This window comes from Pantherophis guttatus, chromosome 2, assembly GCF_059756535.1.
Source record: "Pantherophis guttatus breed Tessera chromosome 2, ASM5975653v1, whole genome shotgun sequence".
In the NCBI taxonomy this organism is placed as follows: Eukaryota; Metazoa; Chordata; class Lepidosauria; order Squamata; family Colubridae; genus Pantherophis; species Pantherophis guttatus.
The window spans coordinates 123,942,841-123,963,051 of record NC_142064.1 but is presented as its reverse complement, the minus strand read 5'-3'; the positions used below and the strand labels follow the sequence as shown (position 1 = coordinate 123,963,051).

The 20,211-nt window shown below is 38.0% G+C and overlaps 1 protein-coding gene across 2 annotated transcripts in view; it reads right to left on the bottom strand.

Annotated features, from left to right (window-relative positions):
* Positions 1–10,288, bottom strand: part of PIN1 (peptidylprolyl cis/trans isomerase, NIMA-interacting 1) — a 48,596-nt gene extending 38,308 nt beyond the window's left edge. Inside the window, exon 1 of one of the 2 annotated variants that reach the window (XM_034419345.2) lies at positions 10,122–10,288. In XM_034419345.2, coding sequence (XP_034275236.1) covers positions 10,122–10,179 — 58 coding nt within the window. In that variant the 5' untranslated portion in view covers positions 10,180–10,288. Of the gene's footprint in view, positions 1–7,402; positions 7,536–10,121 lie in introns of those variants that run through there. The other variant, XM_060689006.2, reaches the window with a different exon arrangement.
* Between the last annotated feature and the right edge of the window lie 9,923 nt (positions 10,289–20,211).

Below are 20,211 nucleotides of genomic sequence, written 5' to 3'. Positions count from 1 at the left end.
TCCCACAGAGAAGGCCCTTCCCCTGGGTGTCGCCAGCCAACATAACTTAGCCGATGGCACCCTGAGGAGTCCCTCACTGTGAGAGCGAATTGGCCGGTGGGAGGCTACTGGTGGCAGAAGTCGGTCTCGAAGGTACCCGGATCATAAGCCATGGAGCGCTTTAAAGGTGGTAACCAACACCTTGAATCACACCCGGAAGACCACTGGAAGCCAGTGCAGCTCACGCAGGTGTGTCACATGGGCGTGACGAGTCGCGCCCATAACCACCCGCACGGACGCATTCTGGACCAGTTGGAGTTTCCGAGTGCTCTTCAAGGGGAGCCCCATGTAGAGAGCATTACAGTAGTCCAGACGAGAGGTGACAAGGGTGTGAGTGACCGTGTGTAAGGCGTCCCGGTCCAAAAAGGGCCGCAACTGGCAGATCAGGCGAACCTGATAAAAAGCCCCCCTGGCCACGGCCGTCATATATTCTTCTAAAGACAGCTGTGCATCCCGGAGGACACCCAGATTGCGAGCCCTCTCTGTGGAGGGCAAAGATTCACCCCCAATAGTCAGCGATGGCACCAGCTGACTATATCAGGACGCTGGAAGCCACAGCCACTTGGTCTTGGAAGGGTTGAGTCTGAGCCTGTTCCTCCCCATCCAGACCCGCACGGCCTACAGGCAGCGAGACATCACATCAAGGGCATCATTGGGGTGGTCTGGGGTGGAGATGTACAACTGCGTGTCATCAGTGTACTGATGGATTCTCACCCAAAACCACGGATGATCTCACCCAGCGGCTTCAAATAAATGTTGAACAGAAGGGGCAAGAGGACCGACCCTTGCGGCACCCCCCACGCGAGGCGCCTCGAGGTCGACCTCTGCCCCCCTGCCAACACAAACTGCGAATGGTCGGAGAGGAAGGAGAACCACCGTAGCACGGTGCCTCCTATTCCTAATCCCCTCAACCGCTGCAGCATGATACCATGGTCGATGGTATCAAAAGCCGCTGAGAGATCTAATAGGACCAGGACAGAGGAACAACCCCTGTCCCGAGCCCTCCAGAGATCATCCACCAATGCGACCAATGCCGTTTCCATGCTGTACCCCTGCCTGAAGCCCGACTGGTACGGGTCCAGATAGATAGCTTCATCCAGGTACCGGGGAAGTTGTAGTGCCACCACTCTCTCAACAACCTTCGCCACAAAGCGAAGGTTGGAGACCGGATGGTAGTTAGCTAATATAGCCAGGTCCAGGGATGGGTTCTTGAGGAGGGGCCTCACCGCCGCCTCTTTCAAGGCAGCGGGAAAGGTACCCTCACTCAAAGAAGCATTTATAGTCCCCTGGAGCCAGCCTCGTGTAACCTCCCGGGAGGGCCAGTACCAACCAGGAGGGACACAGGTCCAATAAACATGTGGCAGCACTAATCCTACCCAGAATCCTGTCCACGTCCTCGGGAGCCACAGGATCAAACTCTTCCCAGATAATATTCTTAAGACCTAACCCCACCTCCTCCCCTGGACTCACCCAGTCGAAGTCCAAGCCTTCCCGAATCTGAGCGACTTTATCATGCAGGAATTGCACAAAATCCTCAGCTCGACCCTGCAAGGGATCTTCCCGCACTCCCCCCCCCCCAAAGAAGGGAGTGGGTCACAATATTATGGATTTGTTTCACTGGAAAATTATTACCCCACAAAGACATGATATGTAAGCGACAACAATCAAATTTTTATCATTGAGATTTGGTAAGCTCACATGCTATATGAATAATTTTCCATATGCACATCACACACATAATATGCAATTTTACATGATTAATTTTGGCGCCAAAAGATTCAATAAGATTATAGGCAATGTTAAACTTTGCAATTACACCTCCTGAGTCACTAATGGGATAAGAAGAAAATGGTTTTTCTCTGTAAGACATACTCTTTAAAGAAATTGGACCAAACCGTCAGGCTAGATAAATCTTAGTAACTTAATATTCTTTTTCTCATACATTTAATCATTATAATTTACACCATTTACAGAAAATGATAAAATTGTTTTTCAATTTTATTAAATGACCTGAAAAACAGTCTGGTTTAGAATGAAAATCTAAAAATAAGCATATTATATTTAAAATGTCTTTACTTCAATCTACCTGTCAAAAATAGATAAGTCTAGGTGAGCCTTTTAAATACCGAAAGAAAAATCCAGAAAAGCAATTGATTTTCAGCCATTATAATTTTACACTATTTTTCTATCATGTGAAAAACTTTAAAAAAGTACTTTTCAACTACTTTGCTCATAAATTATGCTGAAAAAGACTGCTAAGCAGTGAGAAGGCAGATCAGATTATTATATGGTCATAGCTCATCTTCCAGAAAGTACTGTTAGGAAATAACTATTTTAGATCTGAATTATATTTTTGGCCTTAAATTCATTCCAAAATCAAAAACGTTAACAGGAATGAGGCTGGATTGTATGACACTGCAAAAACCTTTACTTGCTTTTTAAAAACACTGTAGTCAACTACGGATAATTCTCAATTTATAAATGGGACCAGAATTTCAGTCCCCAAACAGTAGCCATTAAGTGACTCCACATGACCAGATCCAATTTTACAACCATTTTTACCACAATCATTAAACAAATCAGCAATGTTGTTAAGTGAATTACATAGCCTTTAAGTGAGTCATATGGTTGTTAAAGTGAATTTGGCTTCCCCAATTGACTTTGTCAGAAGCTTGCTGGGAAGGTCAAAAATCAAATCAAGCAACCGCAAGCCAACGCCACTGTCATAAACGGAAGCCAGTTGCCAAGCACTCAAATTGAGATTAAATTCTTGTGGGGTGTGTATGTGACCATTGTAATTTCAAAGACATATCATAAGTCACTGTTCCCGAGACAGATGTAACTTTGAACCAATGTTAAATGAACAGTCATAAGTTAAGGATTACTTGTACAGAACTTTACAGAGCAAAACTGCTTATTCCAAATGAGGCTGATCAACTGTCTAATGTAAAATTTAGTGAGTAGTGAGTGCCCTGACATTTGAACCTGGTTGCAAAATTCCATTTCATTTTTTTTTAAAAAATAAATTAAAATGTCATGCAAATAACATGTCCTTCTTTTCTAACTTGACTTTGAAAACTTCAATATAGATGCTATATATGTGTGTGTGTGCTTCCTACAAACATCCCAATGAAACTGATTAAAGTGGTAGTTTATATGTGTTTCCTACTTAATCTAAGGGCCACTGCCCACTTTTTGAGGCTCTCATCAACTTCATCCAACTATGACTTTTTCAGCCTTCCCTGTTCATACAATCCATTCACGCACTTGTTCATTTTCTTTATATAACTAAACTTTCTTGGTGTAGATATTTCTATTATCATTCACTTTTGCAGTCAGTCCACACTCATACCCGATTCTAATAAGGTTTTATCTTCAAATTTACAGTGTGTCATAAACTGATGTCCATTTTAATGGCAAGCACCTTTAAAATTTTGTAAACTAGTAAATGTTTGTGAATTTATATGCAAAACTGTATTAAATCTTAACTGAAAAAAAGTAACCCTTATTTTTTTAAAAAATAGCACAAGTGTCCTTATGTGCAAAGCAAGTTATGGTAATAACAGTCACTCGTTAAAAATATATGGGAGGCAGATGTACACAGAGTTAGACGTGTGACGAACTTCAACCCTCTTAACTCTAACACAAGCAAAAGTAATTAAGCAATGGAAGCAAAAAAAAATGTGGTTTACAGGCCTGAACCTAGTCTAACTGCAGGAAGGGACACAGAATTGACTGCAAGTAACAGCAAGGATTCACCTCAACAATTACCATGAAAAATATAGTAACAGTAAAGTGCAATATTATGATTACTTGGTCAAAGTTTCTTCCTAATGTAAATGGAGAACGCAAACTAAAATATGTTTAAAAAGATCAACAAAGTAAAAGTATTTTTGGATATGTAAAAAATTTAAGAGCAAGGTAATGTTACAAATACATTTGCCGGATGCTCATTTTTCCATTGTCAATCTGCCTGAAATAGAAGACAGAGTTTACAGAAAGACAACATTTACAATTTATAAATTTGAAATTCCTTATTTCAGATAATTTTGAAAAAGCAATAACCTTACCTACAGGCAAAGGCAATCTTTTATAATTTGCATTAAAAAAAAAAAAAACTCAACATATCTTAGCGCCACAGGCTGTTTGTTCAATTACCTATGGCCAGTGATGGCAAAGAGCCTGTATCTGCTATTTTAATGATCAATACCCTCTCCAACTCTCCAATTAAAATCATGGAATGATGGAGCACACATATAATGTAGAATGAAGAATCACATTTTGCTCCAAATTTTTTTTATCTTATTATCTCCCTAAAAGAGTCTTACAGATTCTAAGTCAAATCTCAGGATCACTCTAGTTTTAACTAAGTTATAAGAACCTTGACTGTATCATAAAATCACAAGGTGAATAAATACTGATAGATCTCAAAAGTTATGGGGAAGAGATCTGACACAATTTAGCACCATCATTATTTCTTTAGGTATCACTATTTTCCAACTGTTAATTAAAAAAAAACAAAGAAAAGAAAATGAACTTAAATATGGAACTCATTCTGAATACTTTATAAGGGAGTACATTCTTATTTTCTTTTTCCTTAAACCTTGAGAAAAACATCAAAAACAACTTCTCAATTATTTTATCCTAATACCTATACATCGTAATATTTTTGAAGGCAGCACAGCATACCCATGATTTTCAGAAGCTGCAGTGAGCTCCAACCAGGTACTGATGAATGTATTAGCTTTGTTTTCTTCCTATATAATTATTTTAAAAAAATCTAATATAGGAAGAAATTAATACATTTTGGGCAAGTTCTTATGCTACCACACGTACATATTTAGGGACATTTATAAGAGAACTTCATTGTGAAAGCTGAAGGAAGTCCAAAGACAAGAAATCAAAATATACAAATGTGCCTGCATAGTTCTGGCAAAGATATGGAACTCAAGAAAACAAAAGCTAAACCATTAGTACTACAAACCTAAGAACAAGGCTCAGTGTGCATTATTTAACTTTTAAAAATATTTTTAAAAGCTAAAAGGAAAAATAAGCTACCAAAGGTGTGAGGAGGACTACGCCATGTTTTCAACAAGATAGTGTATGCACTAATCATCAGTCAGAAAAGGTTAAATAGTGTACCCAATGCACTCAATACCTGACTCTTTGGAAATCATGTTCACCTGAAGAAACAATGGAATATGTGACATTTTTCAGAGCCATGGCTATTTATGATTATCTGGTCACGACAAAGCGTGAAAGTGTGTCTAGGCACAATTCCTTAAGGAATTAGTCAGCAATCTATTTTTCAGCTGAGATCTAGAAAAAATTCTAAGAACAGTGTCAAAAATTTATCAGCAATATCAAACTGAATAATCAAAAACACTGCCCAGTGTGCGAGTGGTGTTTGATTACAGTATGGCTTACTTTATCTAATGCAAAGACTGACTATTGCAAACTGTAGAACATCTTGTAGGGCCCTAATAACAGGGAGATATTGTAACAATCTGAAAATCTAAGTTACATAATTGAAGCTTAGTCTTTCCTATCCCGAGTCAATGAAAAACTAAAAAACCCTCAATGTGTGAATAAGATAGCCTCATCTGGATGCCCTGGTAGTACAGTTATTAGAATGCAATATTGGGGTTCAATCCTTACAGGGCTCAAGGTTGACTCAGCCTTCCATCCTTCCAAGGTTTGTAAAATGAGGACCCAGATTGTTGGGTGTAATATACTGACATTGTAAAATGTAAAATGAGCTCAGGAGTGCCATAAAGCACTGTGCTGAAAAGCACTGTGGGGCAGACATAAGTCCAAGTGCTATTGCTATTGCTATGAAGGTGTTAAGATTAAACTGTATTTCAGTTGTTATGGAATCAGCTGGCTACTCAAAAAAAAAAAAAAAAAGCCTCAAACCAGTTCCACCTGATTTCTTAGGAAAATACACTAGCATAATTGCATGTATGACGATCAAATAAAATAGGAAGTTTGGTTCGGCCAAAACCAGAAATGCATTTCTATTGGTTTGCAGGCTGCAGGCAGTTTGCAGGGCTTGTCAAGTTTTATGTTCTAAACTAGGTGGATGCAAATTGCTTTTTGGATGTGTGAAGAGCCTTAAGGTCACCACTTTAACCCCTTTCCAAAACTGGAAAAGGGAAGCTTTTAAAAAAAACGTCTATGCATTCTGCAGGTCACAGAAGAGATGTCATATATTTTGCAATCCTGACTTATATGATATGTAGGTTTTCACACAAGAGTGCCAGAAATATTCTGGCCCAAAGAGGAAAACTTGGTAGATATATGAATATATAAGAAACCTTGCAAAATAGGAAGTGTTCCTGGGATATGATTATATTCAGATATCAAATGTATACATAAACAGGGAAGGACACAGAATGTAGTGCACCTGTATATGTATGCTTCAAAGATGTACAGAGCACAAATTTAAAAGCAAATTTAAAATAAAAATACCAGCCTATGTACCATGTTCCCAGACCTGTACAATATTCCCATAACCTATTATAGGTTGGGGGAAATGATCCAGTTAGAAAAATCCTATAAACCTGGGTACAATCTTCCTCCCACATTATAGATATAAATGGTCCCAAATAAATGACATTTCTAAATGCTGCATGCTGATTATAGAACAGCTATTTATAATTCTAGCTAAAGTGGTGTCATGACCTGGTGCTCATTGTAAATTATATTACTATCAAATTTAAAAATACTATGACACTCGGAGTCGCTCTAGCAGTGAGATGGGCAGCATAAGAAATTTAATAATAAAGTGATATCTGCAGGGGAAGCCCAATGTGATCATATTTAACTTCAAAAACGGCCATCTCAAAATAGGTACATTAGTTTAAACATAAGTCAAAGTAGACTTACTGCACGATACTTCCAGTTCTCTGAAAGAAAAAAAATGTTACTTATAATATAATGAATGCAAAGTCAGCTACAAGAGTTGCAAATAGATTTGAGGCTGTCACTGTGGTTAATGAACAGTCATGAGACAAAAAAGGCTTCCTTTAAAACAGGGAAGTCTAAAATTAAGAGGAGCAAAAAGAACCCAATGCTAACAAAAGCAAATTTGACTTTTTAATAAAATAGATGAAAAAGCAAAGCAATTTGGAAAGCCTAATAAGTAGGACCTTCAGCAAAATGCTGCAAAATGGAGTGTTCATATTCAGAATTTTGCTCATCAAATATAACAACCCTCTCAGTTTCCTGTTTTTCTTTCCAACTGATACACATTCTACAAGCCTGATTGGCATGTTCAGTCATTATTCATGGGGGGGGGGAGGGGGATGGATGGATAACCCCTTCGTTTTTTTGTGCTCTACAAATCTTCAATACATCCTACCTTTTTCTTTTTCGTCCTCCATTTCTTAGCACAATTTCCTTCCGTGGACAATATGAGTCTGTCTAATGCTCTGAGAATAAAGCCCCTGTCAAGAGCAAGTAGCTTGGCTAAATGCCTCTGTACTTCCTGATTTGATTTGTAGTCCTTCCTCTTTCTATTCTTTCCTGGGACTACACATATTTAACCCTTTCTAATGCTGTATGGGGAGAGGTTTTACCATTTGCTTTCTCAATGTTTTTTTTAATTCTGCAAATATTAAAATAATTTTGAGCAAATTGTTACAAAACATGCATTTTTCCAAGTTTGGCTTATTAATAATCAGCAAGCAAACTTCAACATCTCTAGACCCATCAGAAGTGGAGGGAGAAGAATCAGAATAGCTACACAATTAGATTACAAGACTAAAAAGAATACTAAGCAAAAATACAGAGCAGCTGAGTGCATTTGCCATGACTGCAGAAAATGCAAAGTCAGCAAAGCCTTATTTTCTAAAAGGAGAATTATATCAAACAGATGCAACATAATTACATTTGGGTTTAACAGACATACTAATTTTTTTAAAAAAAACAATGTGTTTAGATGGCATATTGTAGTTCATGATCAAACTACAGTATTTGGGGGGAAACCCAGCTTCCAATCTATGCATTATAAAATCTCAAATGGATGATTACCTCTCAACCTAACCTACCTTCTTGCATAGTGGTTACCAAGATAAAATATGGGCAGGAACCCTGCCTCCACCTTGGATAAAAATTGGGGAAGGAATGTCATAATGCAATGTAGTTGCTATAATCAGCCATTATTCAAAATATAATTACACTTTTTTCTTTTTATAAAAATATATAATAGATCCAGAAACTGTTTAAGATAAATTGATTGAAATTAAAATCAAAGGCTGAATTAAATACCCCAAAACAGCATTTTGCTGAGCAAGAATCAATGTAACTTCTACTAGGGAACATATTGCCTTAAAAACCTTTTAAAATTCAATTAGTGTTAGAAAACATGTATAGAGTGGCCAATTACTATACTTTCATACAAATGCATGAAAAACTTACCCAAAGGCTTCTATAAAGTATGTGAGAAGAAAATAAATCTTATTAATCAAAAATGGTTTAAGTAGGAAGTTGAGGGTAGCAATAAATGGCTACTATACATCATTAGTCTCCCAAAGGACAGTTGCCTGTTTTAAAAATGCTAGAGAACAAGGTAACCGATAAAATAATTTGTAGAAGACAAATTATTTAACTTAGTGAAATCGTTTCCCATTGTATACCTTAGAGCAGGCATGAAAATGGCAAATGAGATTCAACACATTTACAAAATCCTATCTTCCAGTAAGATAAGACAACCAAGCTTGGTGAGAAATAAAATAAACCTAGATATCCAAAAAATAGGATAATGGAGAGCTCAAAAGAAGTTAAATCATTGTGCAACAGCTGTAGGAACACTGATGATAGGAGTAACTCTAAATTTTTGCAAAATGATGAATATGGAGAAAATTAACAGGGGCATTTTGTTTTTTTTAGAAAATTAGAATTTGAGGTCACACAACAAATTGCCACAAGCAAATGCTTCACAAAATGCATAATTTAGGGAATTCACAGTTCTAAATCCAAGAGTTTAAGAGGGGATTAAGCAATTTCACAGTGAAGATATTGTGCTTTTTTTCTTTTTTTTAAATAAACCAGAGCGTCCATGTTCAGAATTCATGCTGGATACTGTTTGCGTATTTGGAGTGGGAGTAGTGGAAAAGAGGTACAATGAGCAGCTTCAAGTTCTGTTGATTTGTTTCCTAAATGCTTCCGAATGCCCCCCCCCCAAAAAAAAATCCTAATGTTCTGATTACTGCAGTGGAGGAATCCTTCCTCTGATTCATCAGAGTTCCTACCATGATTTTTCAGAACAGCTCCTCCCCTCTCCCGCCCCCGAAAACGCACACAACTCTATTTTGAATTCACAATATCGGGTTCGAAAATGTAACTGGGAGGGTGCCAAATTACATTCACTTACATAATTCTGGAGTTTTAAGTCCTGAAAACACAAGATTCCGAATAGAAACGGTGACAAAAATCCCTTAAGGGCAGGTAGGGATGGGTGCTTATTTCATTGAAACGAATAAGAAAAAAAAACGATGGTAAAATTAATTGGAAGTTTTATTGTTTTATTGTTTCAAGACACCGTCAAAGAAAGGAAAAGCTATGGGGAGAAAGGGGGGGGGGTGGAAAGGAGGCGGGGATGGGGCAAAAGGGGAGGGCAAAAAGAATACGGAGATAAACGGATTTAACAAAAAAGAATGGGGAAGGGAGGAAAAAAAAACCGCGATATACATGATGCCCGTTTTTCAAAAGCCTGCACTGCTTTTCGGAGGAGCCGTAGCAGCATGCAGCCCGCCCTAAAACGTAACGCCTTTATATTGAACACCCCCCCTCAGAAAGCCCTTCCATTCAAATTCAAATGCCTCCGTTCGAGACCGGAGATTTTTCTCCCCGTCTTTTCATGGGAACTCTTCTTTTCCAAAAGGGGGGGGGGGGAAAGGCCGCCACACCCTCAGGCAAAAAAGGCCTCATTGATCCGCCCCACCACCACCACTACTACTCCCCCCCCCCCACCGATGTGTCAAGGCCTTCTATCGTCGCCTCAGACACACAAACTTCCTCCCCCGCCCTCGCGGGGCACCCCCAGAACCAGCCCTCAACCCTTCCCTCCGCGGCGGTACCGGAGCTGCGGCTCATGCGCTTCTCCCAGCCCGCGGGGAGCTTCTCCTCCTCCGCCATCTTTCCTCCTCTCACAGCACAAGCAAGCGCAGAACCGGCCACGCCCACTTCTCCTGGCAACGCCGCCACTACCACCGCGCGCGCTCTATAAAGCACCACGCGCCCGGCCTTTCTCGCGACAACCAGCGCTTCTCCCCGCCATTGGCCGCTCTGGCGGGAAAGCCTCGTTCCTATTGGCGGGTTTTGTGAAAAAGAATTAGAAGGAAAAAAAAAAAGAATGCGATGGAATCCCGCTCGGAGAAGGCCTATCTAGCCTGGCCACTATCTAAGCCTCATTGAAACCCGAAGGTGCTTTTTTTTCCAAGAGGCAACTGAAGTTTCTGGTTTTTCTTTGAAGACGTTTCGCTTCTCATTCAAAAAGCTTCTTCAGCTCAGGAAACTTCTTGGATGAGAAGCAAAAACGTCTTCAAAGAAAAAACAGAAAGTCCAGTTTACCTTTTGAAAAAGCACTTTTGGGATAACCATGATCTGGATCAGCAGTCACCAACGGTGGTCTACGGACCACTGGTAGACCGTGAGAAAATTTTGGTGGTCCACAGAAAAATTATTTGCATTTTTTTATATTGCACTAAATGCTACTGTGTTTCCCTGAAAATAAGACCCTGTCTTATATTTTTTTGAACCCTGAAATAAGCGCTTGGCCTTATTGCCTTGCGCTCAAAAGCCCGATAGGGCCTATTATCAGGGGATGTCTTATTTTGGGGGAAACTGTGTATTTGTTTTTTTAAAAAATTCATATTGGTGATCCACAGAATTTAAAATTATGAATTTAGCAGTCTCTGAGGTCCAAAAGGTTGGCGACCCCTGACCTGGATGACTGAGAATCTCCATAGAGGAGAGATGGTGGTAGTGGAGGCTGCAGTGGAACTCAAAAGGAGGATGAATCTGGGCGAAGGCAGATCGGCTTTAAAAAGCTAGGCTCTGTTGAAGCCTGAGGCGCAAAGATAGAAAATCTTTATAATATCCGCAAATTGGACAGCATTCTCTAAATTGGTGATTCCCAACCCATTTTGAATTGCATCCTCAAAAATCTCCGGTCTTTAGCTGGAAACTGAGCTCGAGGAGAATTTGCCTATAACGAAATCGAGTAACCACTGAGTCAATAGCAGCTAGCGATGCAGACAGATAAATTGCTCACTTCTCCAATTCCTAGATTAGTGACAGCCTATTTTGAAATTCAGTCTGCAAACTAACCGTGCTAAACTTAAGTGCTGTAAGAGGATAGTCTTATTTGAGTCTCCTGACTATTTCCAGTCTTGGCGTATGGGTCTTCCGTAAGCTGCATAATAGTCATGCCAGGTTTTTTATTACTACATTTATAGGCTATTTTCTTTCATTGTGGCTCTGCCACAATGAAAGAAATTTCTTGGGTAAATTACCCAAATTTCTTGGGTAAATTTTTAATGTCAGCGACCCATTTACAGTTTGGGTCTCTAGCAAAGATCATTTTCAGCCCTTCTACCATGAAATTACAGATAGTGCTCAATTTACAACACTTCATTTAATGACTGAAGTTACAACATCATTGGAAAAAAAGTGACTTATGACCATTTTTCACACTTACAACCATTACAACATCCTCAGTGTCATGTCATCAAAATTCAGACGCTTGACAACTGACTCATACTTATGATAGAGTCCTGGGTCCATGTGATCACCTTTTTCAATCTTCTGACAAGCAAAGCCAATGTTGGGAATCCAGATTCATTTAACAACCATGTAACTAATTTAACAAGTGCTGTGATTCACTTAACTGTGGCAAGGAAGATCATAAAATGGGGCAAAGTTTACATAACAAATGTCTTTTAGCAACAGAAATTTTGGGCTCAATTGTGATTGTAAATGAAGGACCACTTGTACATGGAGGTGCTTGAAGCTGAAATTCCCTATTCTCACTTGTGAAAAGCACCTGGAGACTTAGTTTCCCACTGTAACAAATGCAGTCTCTCAACCTCTCCCTCACATGGGCTTGGACCACATAAAAGTGAATATATTGTTGCACATGCTTAAGATGCTTGGTCACTTTGGACAGGGTTGTCTCAAAAAACACTGGTTTGGGTGGGGGAGTGCAAAAGACCTAAAATGGGAAACACAAAGAATGACCAGCAACTGGGTGTCTGTATGCTAGAAGAATTGCTTGAGCAGCTGGATAATAACATTTGCCTAAATCCAGTATAGCATAGTTCAGTGGTCTCAAACTAAAATCTTGGGTGCCTAGGGGAATGAGGTAATTAGCCCAAGGGCTGCAATGTTGCAGTATAAAATTCTTGATACAAAAATCTCAAGTAAAACATGTTTTATGATATGCAATTGATAAGGTTATTAAGTTAAAAATGTTGCAAACTAGCTATTCTTGCCCAATAGCCTTTGGAAGATCATGTTATGTTTCTTTGCTCAATCCTTTGCTTAATTCATTGTATCTTCACATTATGATAAAATAGAAGCAGCAGTTTTCTTTATCATATTTCAGAAGTGCAAGAAGGGAGAATTTTAATACACCTGGAAATCTGTCTACGTTTTTGTAACTCCCACTCTAGAGCCCAAAGTGCATTCCAGGTACATTTGATGCCAAAAGAAAGCTGCTCTCACAAAATGGCAATAATCTCACACAAGATTATTAATTATGTTCCATCAAGTCATTTTTGACTCCCAGCGATCACGTGAGTACATTTCATGATGATCTATCCTTAACTGTCAAATTTTCCAATGGTGCTTTCATTGCCACTACAACTGAGTCCATTCATCCTGTTGCTGGACATCCTCTTTCCTTCCACCTCTTCCACCATTACAGCCTTTTCTAAAGAGCTGTGTCTTCACATATTGTGTCCAAAATAGGATAATCTGAGCCTAGTCATTTGTGCTTGAGGGAGAACACAGTAATCACAGTGATGAATCTCTGAATTGATTTGTTTGATGATCCATTACATTGTGCTTATGAGCACAATTGAGCCCAAAATTTATGTTGCTAAGTGATAAATGTGTTAAGTACATTTTGCCCCAATTTTATGGTTTTCTTGCCACATTTGTTACGTGAATCACTGCAATTGTTAAATTAGTAACCCAGTTGCTAAGGAATCTGATTTCCCCATTGACTCTGCTTGTCAGAAGGTTGCAAAAGGTGATCACATGAGCCAACGACTATTGCAACTGTCATAAATGTGAATCAATTGTCAAGCATCTGAATGCAAATCACATAACCACGGGGATGCTACAACAATGGTAAGTCTGAAAAATGGTCATGTCTCTTTTTTCAATGCTGTAACTTTGAACCGTCACTGAGTGAACTGTTGTAAATCAAGGACTACCTGTAATTTGTTTTCTTGTCTGTCTACCATATTCTTAGGAGTCTTCTCCAACACCAAAGTTCAAAGGTGTCAGTGCTCTTCCTCTACTGCTTCTTTAAAGTCCAACTTTTGCTTCCATACAGTGTCACAGGAAATACCATAGCTTGCACCATTCTAGTTTTTATAGGTATAGATACATCACAGTATTTGAATATTTTTTCCAAGGCTTTCACAGCTACTCTACCAAGTACTCATCTGTAGCATTTTTTATGCTTGTTCTTTTACTGTTGATGGTTGATCCTAAAAGGCAGAAACTATCCACCATTTCAGTATCTTCATACTAGTAAGCATGGTAATAGGCACTGCAAAAAAGCTGCCCTTAAAATAAAAAGGATGCATCCACAAGAGGACTGCAAATTTGACTGCTTTGCAAAAACTTGCTTAGTTTGCATATTTTGTGGAACGGTATTCTATTAAAATATAAGAAGTTTGGTAGCACCTGTTCTGTGCTGAATTGTGGCTTTGAAAGGGGAAGTGGTGTGATGGACTACAGTGAAACAGCAGTTTCCCAGGGAAGAGGAAGCACATTTCAAGGACAGGGGCGAGACAAGAGACAACACAGCCTGGACTTGGATCAGAAAAAAATGGAAGAGATTTGGGATAGTCTTAGAATCTCTCAGTTAGGGTTTAGAGCAGTGTAGACAAGATTCTCTCAATATAGCATAAGCAAATAAAGACCTGAACTTTGGCAGGATTGTTCTATGTCAATTCTTGGCGTGGGCCTGACATTTTCCTACTATCTAAAATTTGTTAGTCAAAAAAGGTACCAACAGACTCCTGATTTTTTTTTGCCACCATAGGTACACATTTCTCTTATATTTTTATTATAACATTTTGTAAATTACAGCAGATCTCAGGATGGTAGTAATAAGTGACAACCGCTAATGGGAATGTGTAAACAGGATTGGAAATTTACCTGGAGGCTAAGGAAAGGAACATTGTACTCTGTTGTTTTTTTTTATAATTGTTTTAAATAATTTTTATTATTAAAATAATAAAATAAGGGTGAAGTATTGTATATGTTGTTTGTAATGTTATTTTAACATTGTATTCTGAACAAGCTCTTTACTAAGAAATGTAATGGATTTCACTTTTCTGCACAACTCCATATATTACTATGATGAATCCTAATTCTAAATTATTTTACAGAATATAATATAATCTTTATATACAGAAAAGAAAATATTCATAGCCCTTGTCAAGTTTAATTGTGTCTTTTTATTTTTGTGGAATTTAAAGGGCAAACTGTTCTGTCTTTTATCCCTAAAATATAAGAAGTATACTGGTACTGATTATTAAGGATAGATGGGGAGAAGTGTTCTATAGGCTAAAAAAATGGATCTGGACTGTGGCTGCTAAAGTAGTTTGTTCCTAGGAGAGGCTCACAAAAATTTTTCCTTGCTTGAATACTTGAAATATAGATTCCATCTTTAAAAAAATGTCATTTAGCAGGGCCTAGAAGGCTTTTCTACCACAGTGTGTTCCCTCAGGAACATCCTGCCCTTCCAAGATCCAGTTTGGCCCTAACACTGCTGGCATTTCATAAAAGCTTTTAAAACATCGCTATGGTGTTGGAAGATTATCTTGATCTGTGAGATAGATGTCATCTGCTGATTTACGTTTTCTTTAGTTGTCATTAGGTATAGATCCCATTGTTCAGTAACCCTATATTAGTCACCCAAGGTTACTATTTTGAAATTAGTAGCCTATAAATTGATTCAAATAATTTATAAATAATTGCTTTTAATTTATAGGATATTTTATTGAAAAGACCATATTCTGCTATACAATTTATTTTTCTGACTGCCAATATGATTGTGTCACATTGTTTCAATTTTTTTAAAGTTACTTTAAACCACCCATAATTATATGTGTGTATGTATCTATAATGATATATATACCACCCATGTATACTGTACATAATATATGCTTACAGTTGTCAGCCCCAGCAATAACCACATACCTATACATGCAGTATATCATTCACCTGTAATCAATAAGAATGTTCCTTAAGTACATATTAGAATATATTTTGATAAATCCAAAATTTAGTTTTTCTAAGCAATTCCCATTTAAAGATGGGAAATATGCTAAATAACTAATATACCTGTGTTTAGGCAGATGTAAAGATACTTTTTGCAGTGTCATTAATTATTTTTTGTACAAGTGCTACATTACTGGGTAATTTTTAATCCAATAGTTAGTTTTATGGTTATAATGTAAGATTAAAAGATAGTACAAGAAATAAAAAACATATACAATCATATATGAAATCACTATCCCAATATAATGAAGGCATTTAAAATTAAAACCAGGTTGTCAAATGTTTTTTAAGTTATATTTATTAAATATTGTAGTTACAGTAGTAAACGCAAATACAAATAAACTCAGAAAAATGAAAGTATAAAAATGCAAAGAAAGATTTAAAAAATCTGTAAAGTGACTTCCAATCTTTTATCAAAAGTAAAAACAACTTTGATAACTCTTTATCCCCTGTAAGATTACAAACAAGTATCTCGTGTTCCCATAATCCCTCTCTTAGCTATATGTAAATCCATGAATTATCAACTTTTCAGTCCTGATGTTAGCAAGCTAACTTTGTATTCCTTCCTTTCATTTCTAACAATCTTATTCTTTAATTCATTCAGAAGTTGTCAGAGGATTTGGTCTCTTCAATTTTTCTTCCTTGTTCCCATCAGAGTCTTCTTCAAGGCTTTAGTAAATATTTTTTATTAATCAGATAAAAAGTCATTATCCAAGTCATTGTCTTGATTTGTCATTTGTATTTCCACTTTGATTTTCAAAGTTTTAACCAGCTTCTGGATATCCAGTATAAAGTCCTTATCAGGATCATTTCCCTAGCTTCTCATTTGTAATTCCACTTTAATTTACCTATTTTATAATCCACACCATTACTGGTTCTATTATTTCTGCATCAGATTTAACATCTTTTGGACATAAGTCTAGCCACAGAAGCAGACATTATTGCTGACATTTCTGAAAACTGTAGCTACCAATGTCTGGCCCAATTTTTCAAAAAAGTGATTATTATTTTTTTTAATTGCAATTTATATGCCGCCCTTCTCCCGAAGGACTCAGGGCGGCTTACAAGATAAAAATTCAACAATATGAATTAAATATAAATTAAAATCCAATTAAAATTAATTAAAATTATTACAATGTAAAAACCCCCTTCAACGGGTCAGTCCATTTGATGAAAAAGCCACGTGGGCAAACCGTTCCAGAGGGTCGGCGCTCCCAGAGAAGGCTCTCCCCCTGGGGGCCACCAGCCGACATTGTCTGACTGATGGCACCCTGAGGAGGCCTGCTCTGTGAAAGCACACAGGACGATGGGAGGATGGCAGAAGATGGTCCTGCAAGTACCCCGGGCCTAAGCCATGTAGGGCTTTATAGGTGAGCACCAGCACCTTGAAACGAACCCGTAGGACCACCGGCAGCCATTGCAGCTTGCGCAGGAGAGGTGTTACACGAGAGTAACAAGGGGCTCCCATAACAACCTGCGCAGCCGCATTCTGGACTAGCTGAAGCCTCCGGGTGCATCCCAAGGGCAGCCCCATGTAGAGGGCATTACAGTAATCCAACCAAGATGTAACAAGGCCATGAGTGACCATGGCGAGGGCATCCCAGTCTAGGAAAGGGTGCAACTGGCGCACCAGGTGTACCTATGCGAAAGCCCCCCTGGTTACGGCTGTCAAGTGATCTTCTATGACATCAAATGTTATAGGATTTGGTGTCATTTTGGAAATTTCCAGATTAATTGAAGAACACAGTTGCTTATACTTTTTTTCTTGTTCTGCCTAATAGACCTAATATCCCATTTTTTCATTCATAAAGCTCAAGTTCTTATTTTGAATTAAGAAAGGCAAAAACATTCTGGTTCCAATGAGATGCTGTTTTATTTAATTTTTCAAAATCTTATAGTAAAAGCCCAAATTCCAAAGCTGTATGAACCTTAAATTGTTTATACCTTTCTTATATCAAACTTATTTAACCTTTTGCTGTTTATTTCTAATTCTTTAATTTTATAGTAAAAAAAAATTTTTTTTAGTAAAAAAATATTCCAAGGGGGAAAGTAAACTCACCAGTGGTTTCCCCAACTTTTCACTTTGAATATAACTACTAGCCTTAAAATAGTAAATATGCAATAATTGAAAATGATTAGAAAGTAAGGATAATGAACTCAGTGTCCTTTAAAAGCTCTACCACAGTTGTGAGCAAGATGGCCGATTCCTTCATTTCCTGGCTTTTAGTCCCATGGGAAACTGCTATCCTGCAGTCTCCTCACAAGGAGCAACCATCCAAAGCACATGTAGGTTATTTATCCCACGGGTGTCAAACTCAATCGTGTCACATGATGTATTGAAATGTTTTTTGCCTTTGCGGAGCTGGGGTGGGCATGGCCTGCACATGACACATCTGGCCAATGGGCCACCAGTTTGACAGCCCTGTCCTATCATATCCTTATCCAGAGAAGCTCCAAAGAATCAATGTCAGTTCTTCAGTCTTCATCTCTATTCTGTCATGACTCTACCTGAAGTCTCAGATTATCAAATTTTATACTGCCTAGGAAAAGAATGACTTAGACAGATGCTGGAAATGCAATATAGATACAATATACATCTTCCCAGGGAGACATTCTACACTTATAGAGTCCTCTCTAATGCATTACCTCTTCTCTGTATGCATATCTGCTGCTATACAATGTACAGGATGAGAAGTGAGATAAAGTTTTGTCATCTCTATCTTGATGACAACTCAGTTCACATTACCTCATAGCAGCTTCATTAAATGTTAAATGGGATACAACTGAGCCATGAATACTGCCCAAAAGCAAAAAATCTTCATCTATTTATACTAAAACTCTCCTATAACCTTCATCTGGGCAAAACCATGCATCATAGGACAACAATTTTTGAACTAAGGTATCTCAATCAAGTAGGATAACTTAAAAATGCATCCAAAATCCACCTGTTGTTCCAAGTGGGATTGAAATTTCAAGGATCTTCACATCATTTGTATTGGCAAAGTTGTGGCCACTGCATCATTACTGTGCTACCAGAGTCAGCCACAGTCACGTAATTGCGATTTCTGATGCTCGTGCCAACATCCCACAAGCAAAGTCAATGGGGAAGCTGACAGGAAGTTGGAATTCATTCCACTTTCATTGCTTTTTGGCCTGCCCATGACTATTCTATTAGATAAGGAAGTCTCACTGAAATGACTCAATGGGCTATGGTTTCTCTAGTCTTTATTTCTAGAAACAACCAACCAAATCACTGGATACAATATATGCAATGCAACAGCTGGCTCAGAAAGATACAATCCAATGCCCTCAAAGTCAAAGAGAACAGAATTGCATTCCTAATTCTCCCTCAGTAAAATCATCACATACAGTAGAAATCAAAGCAGATTCTCTCCCGTATCAGACCTAAAGCCAGACTTTAAATTGACACAGCTATCTCTGCGGGGTATAGGAACCAGCCATCCCTCTCTTTCCTATTAAATGTAAACAAGCTATTGGTGAGCAGCTGGCCTACTTTCACCAATTCCTCCTGCCAGCCACCAGAATTCAGACTTCCTCAAAATATATCTACACAAGAGATAGTTTTATATCCTGGAACTGATAGCAAAGAAAAATTCTCTCCAACACTCCCCCCCTTCCCCCCATATTAAAAGAGCCTTTGTTCCTTTGAAAACCAGCAGAAATCTAGGAAAATGAACCCCAAAAATGGGAATAGAAGCTGGGAAAAGAAACAGGGTACCCTCAGAATTAACTGAATGAATCTTCAAAAACCTGGAAGGAGTAAAGAAAGACTGGGAGGATTATATATATATAAAAAAGGCTATTTTTAAAGGGATAACCAAAATTTAGCATTGGTTTTTAGTTTCTTCTCATTACTATTTCTGGCATTTATAACTGTACACAGTAAATTGTGTGATTTATTCAGCTTAGTATCTATAGCAGAACTCCTCTAGGGTTCTGCTATACGTACAAAATTAGGGACAGGCCAACATTTTTTTTCGGCCTAAAAGTTTATGTTCAGTTTTCAGCTGTGATATTAGGAGAATTTTATAATTCTTCCAATACTGTTTTTGCTGTAACTACTAAAGATAAAAAGGCATGTTTACACTTCTTTCTTAAGAATGGTTTTAATTATCTCTTGTGAAATTCACCTAACTTCCAGAGAAGGGGGAAACATACTTTTCTTAACACTTGAGCCAGGAAATCATGTTACAAAATTGATTTTATTTTTCAATCAGCCTTCTTTTGCCTGGCAATTAGTTACATAGGTTGTTCGATCTGTCACATATCAGGATTAAGGAGGATACCCTTAACTGATTTGAAGGGGAAATGATTGAATACTTGGAAGACAGATTGCCTCAACAACAACTGTATCTTTGCTGAATCTGTTCAAGAATTCTGCACCCTTGGATAATAATGGAATGAACAATATTCAGTAACATAATGACACTAAATGTGGAGGTCATGTTTAATGCAAGCGATGGCAAATTCTGGCAAGTTCAAATATTTTTCAAGATTAGCTGTCAGCTAGGTGAAACTGTATAGGGGACGACGACCTTTCTTGCTTATCCCTTGAGAGCTGTATTTTTAAAATCAAATTCACTAACACCATGGTTAATATTTTTTTAAGAAACACAGAGCATA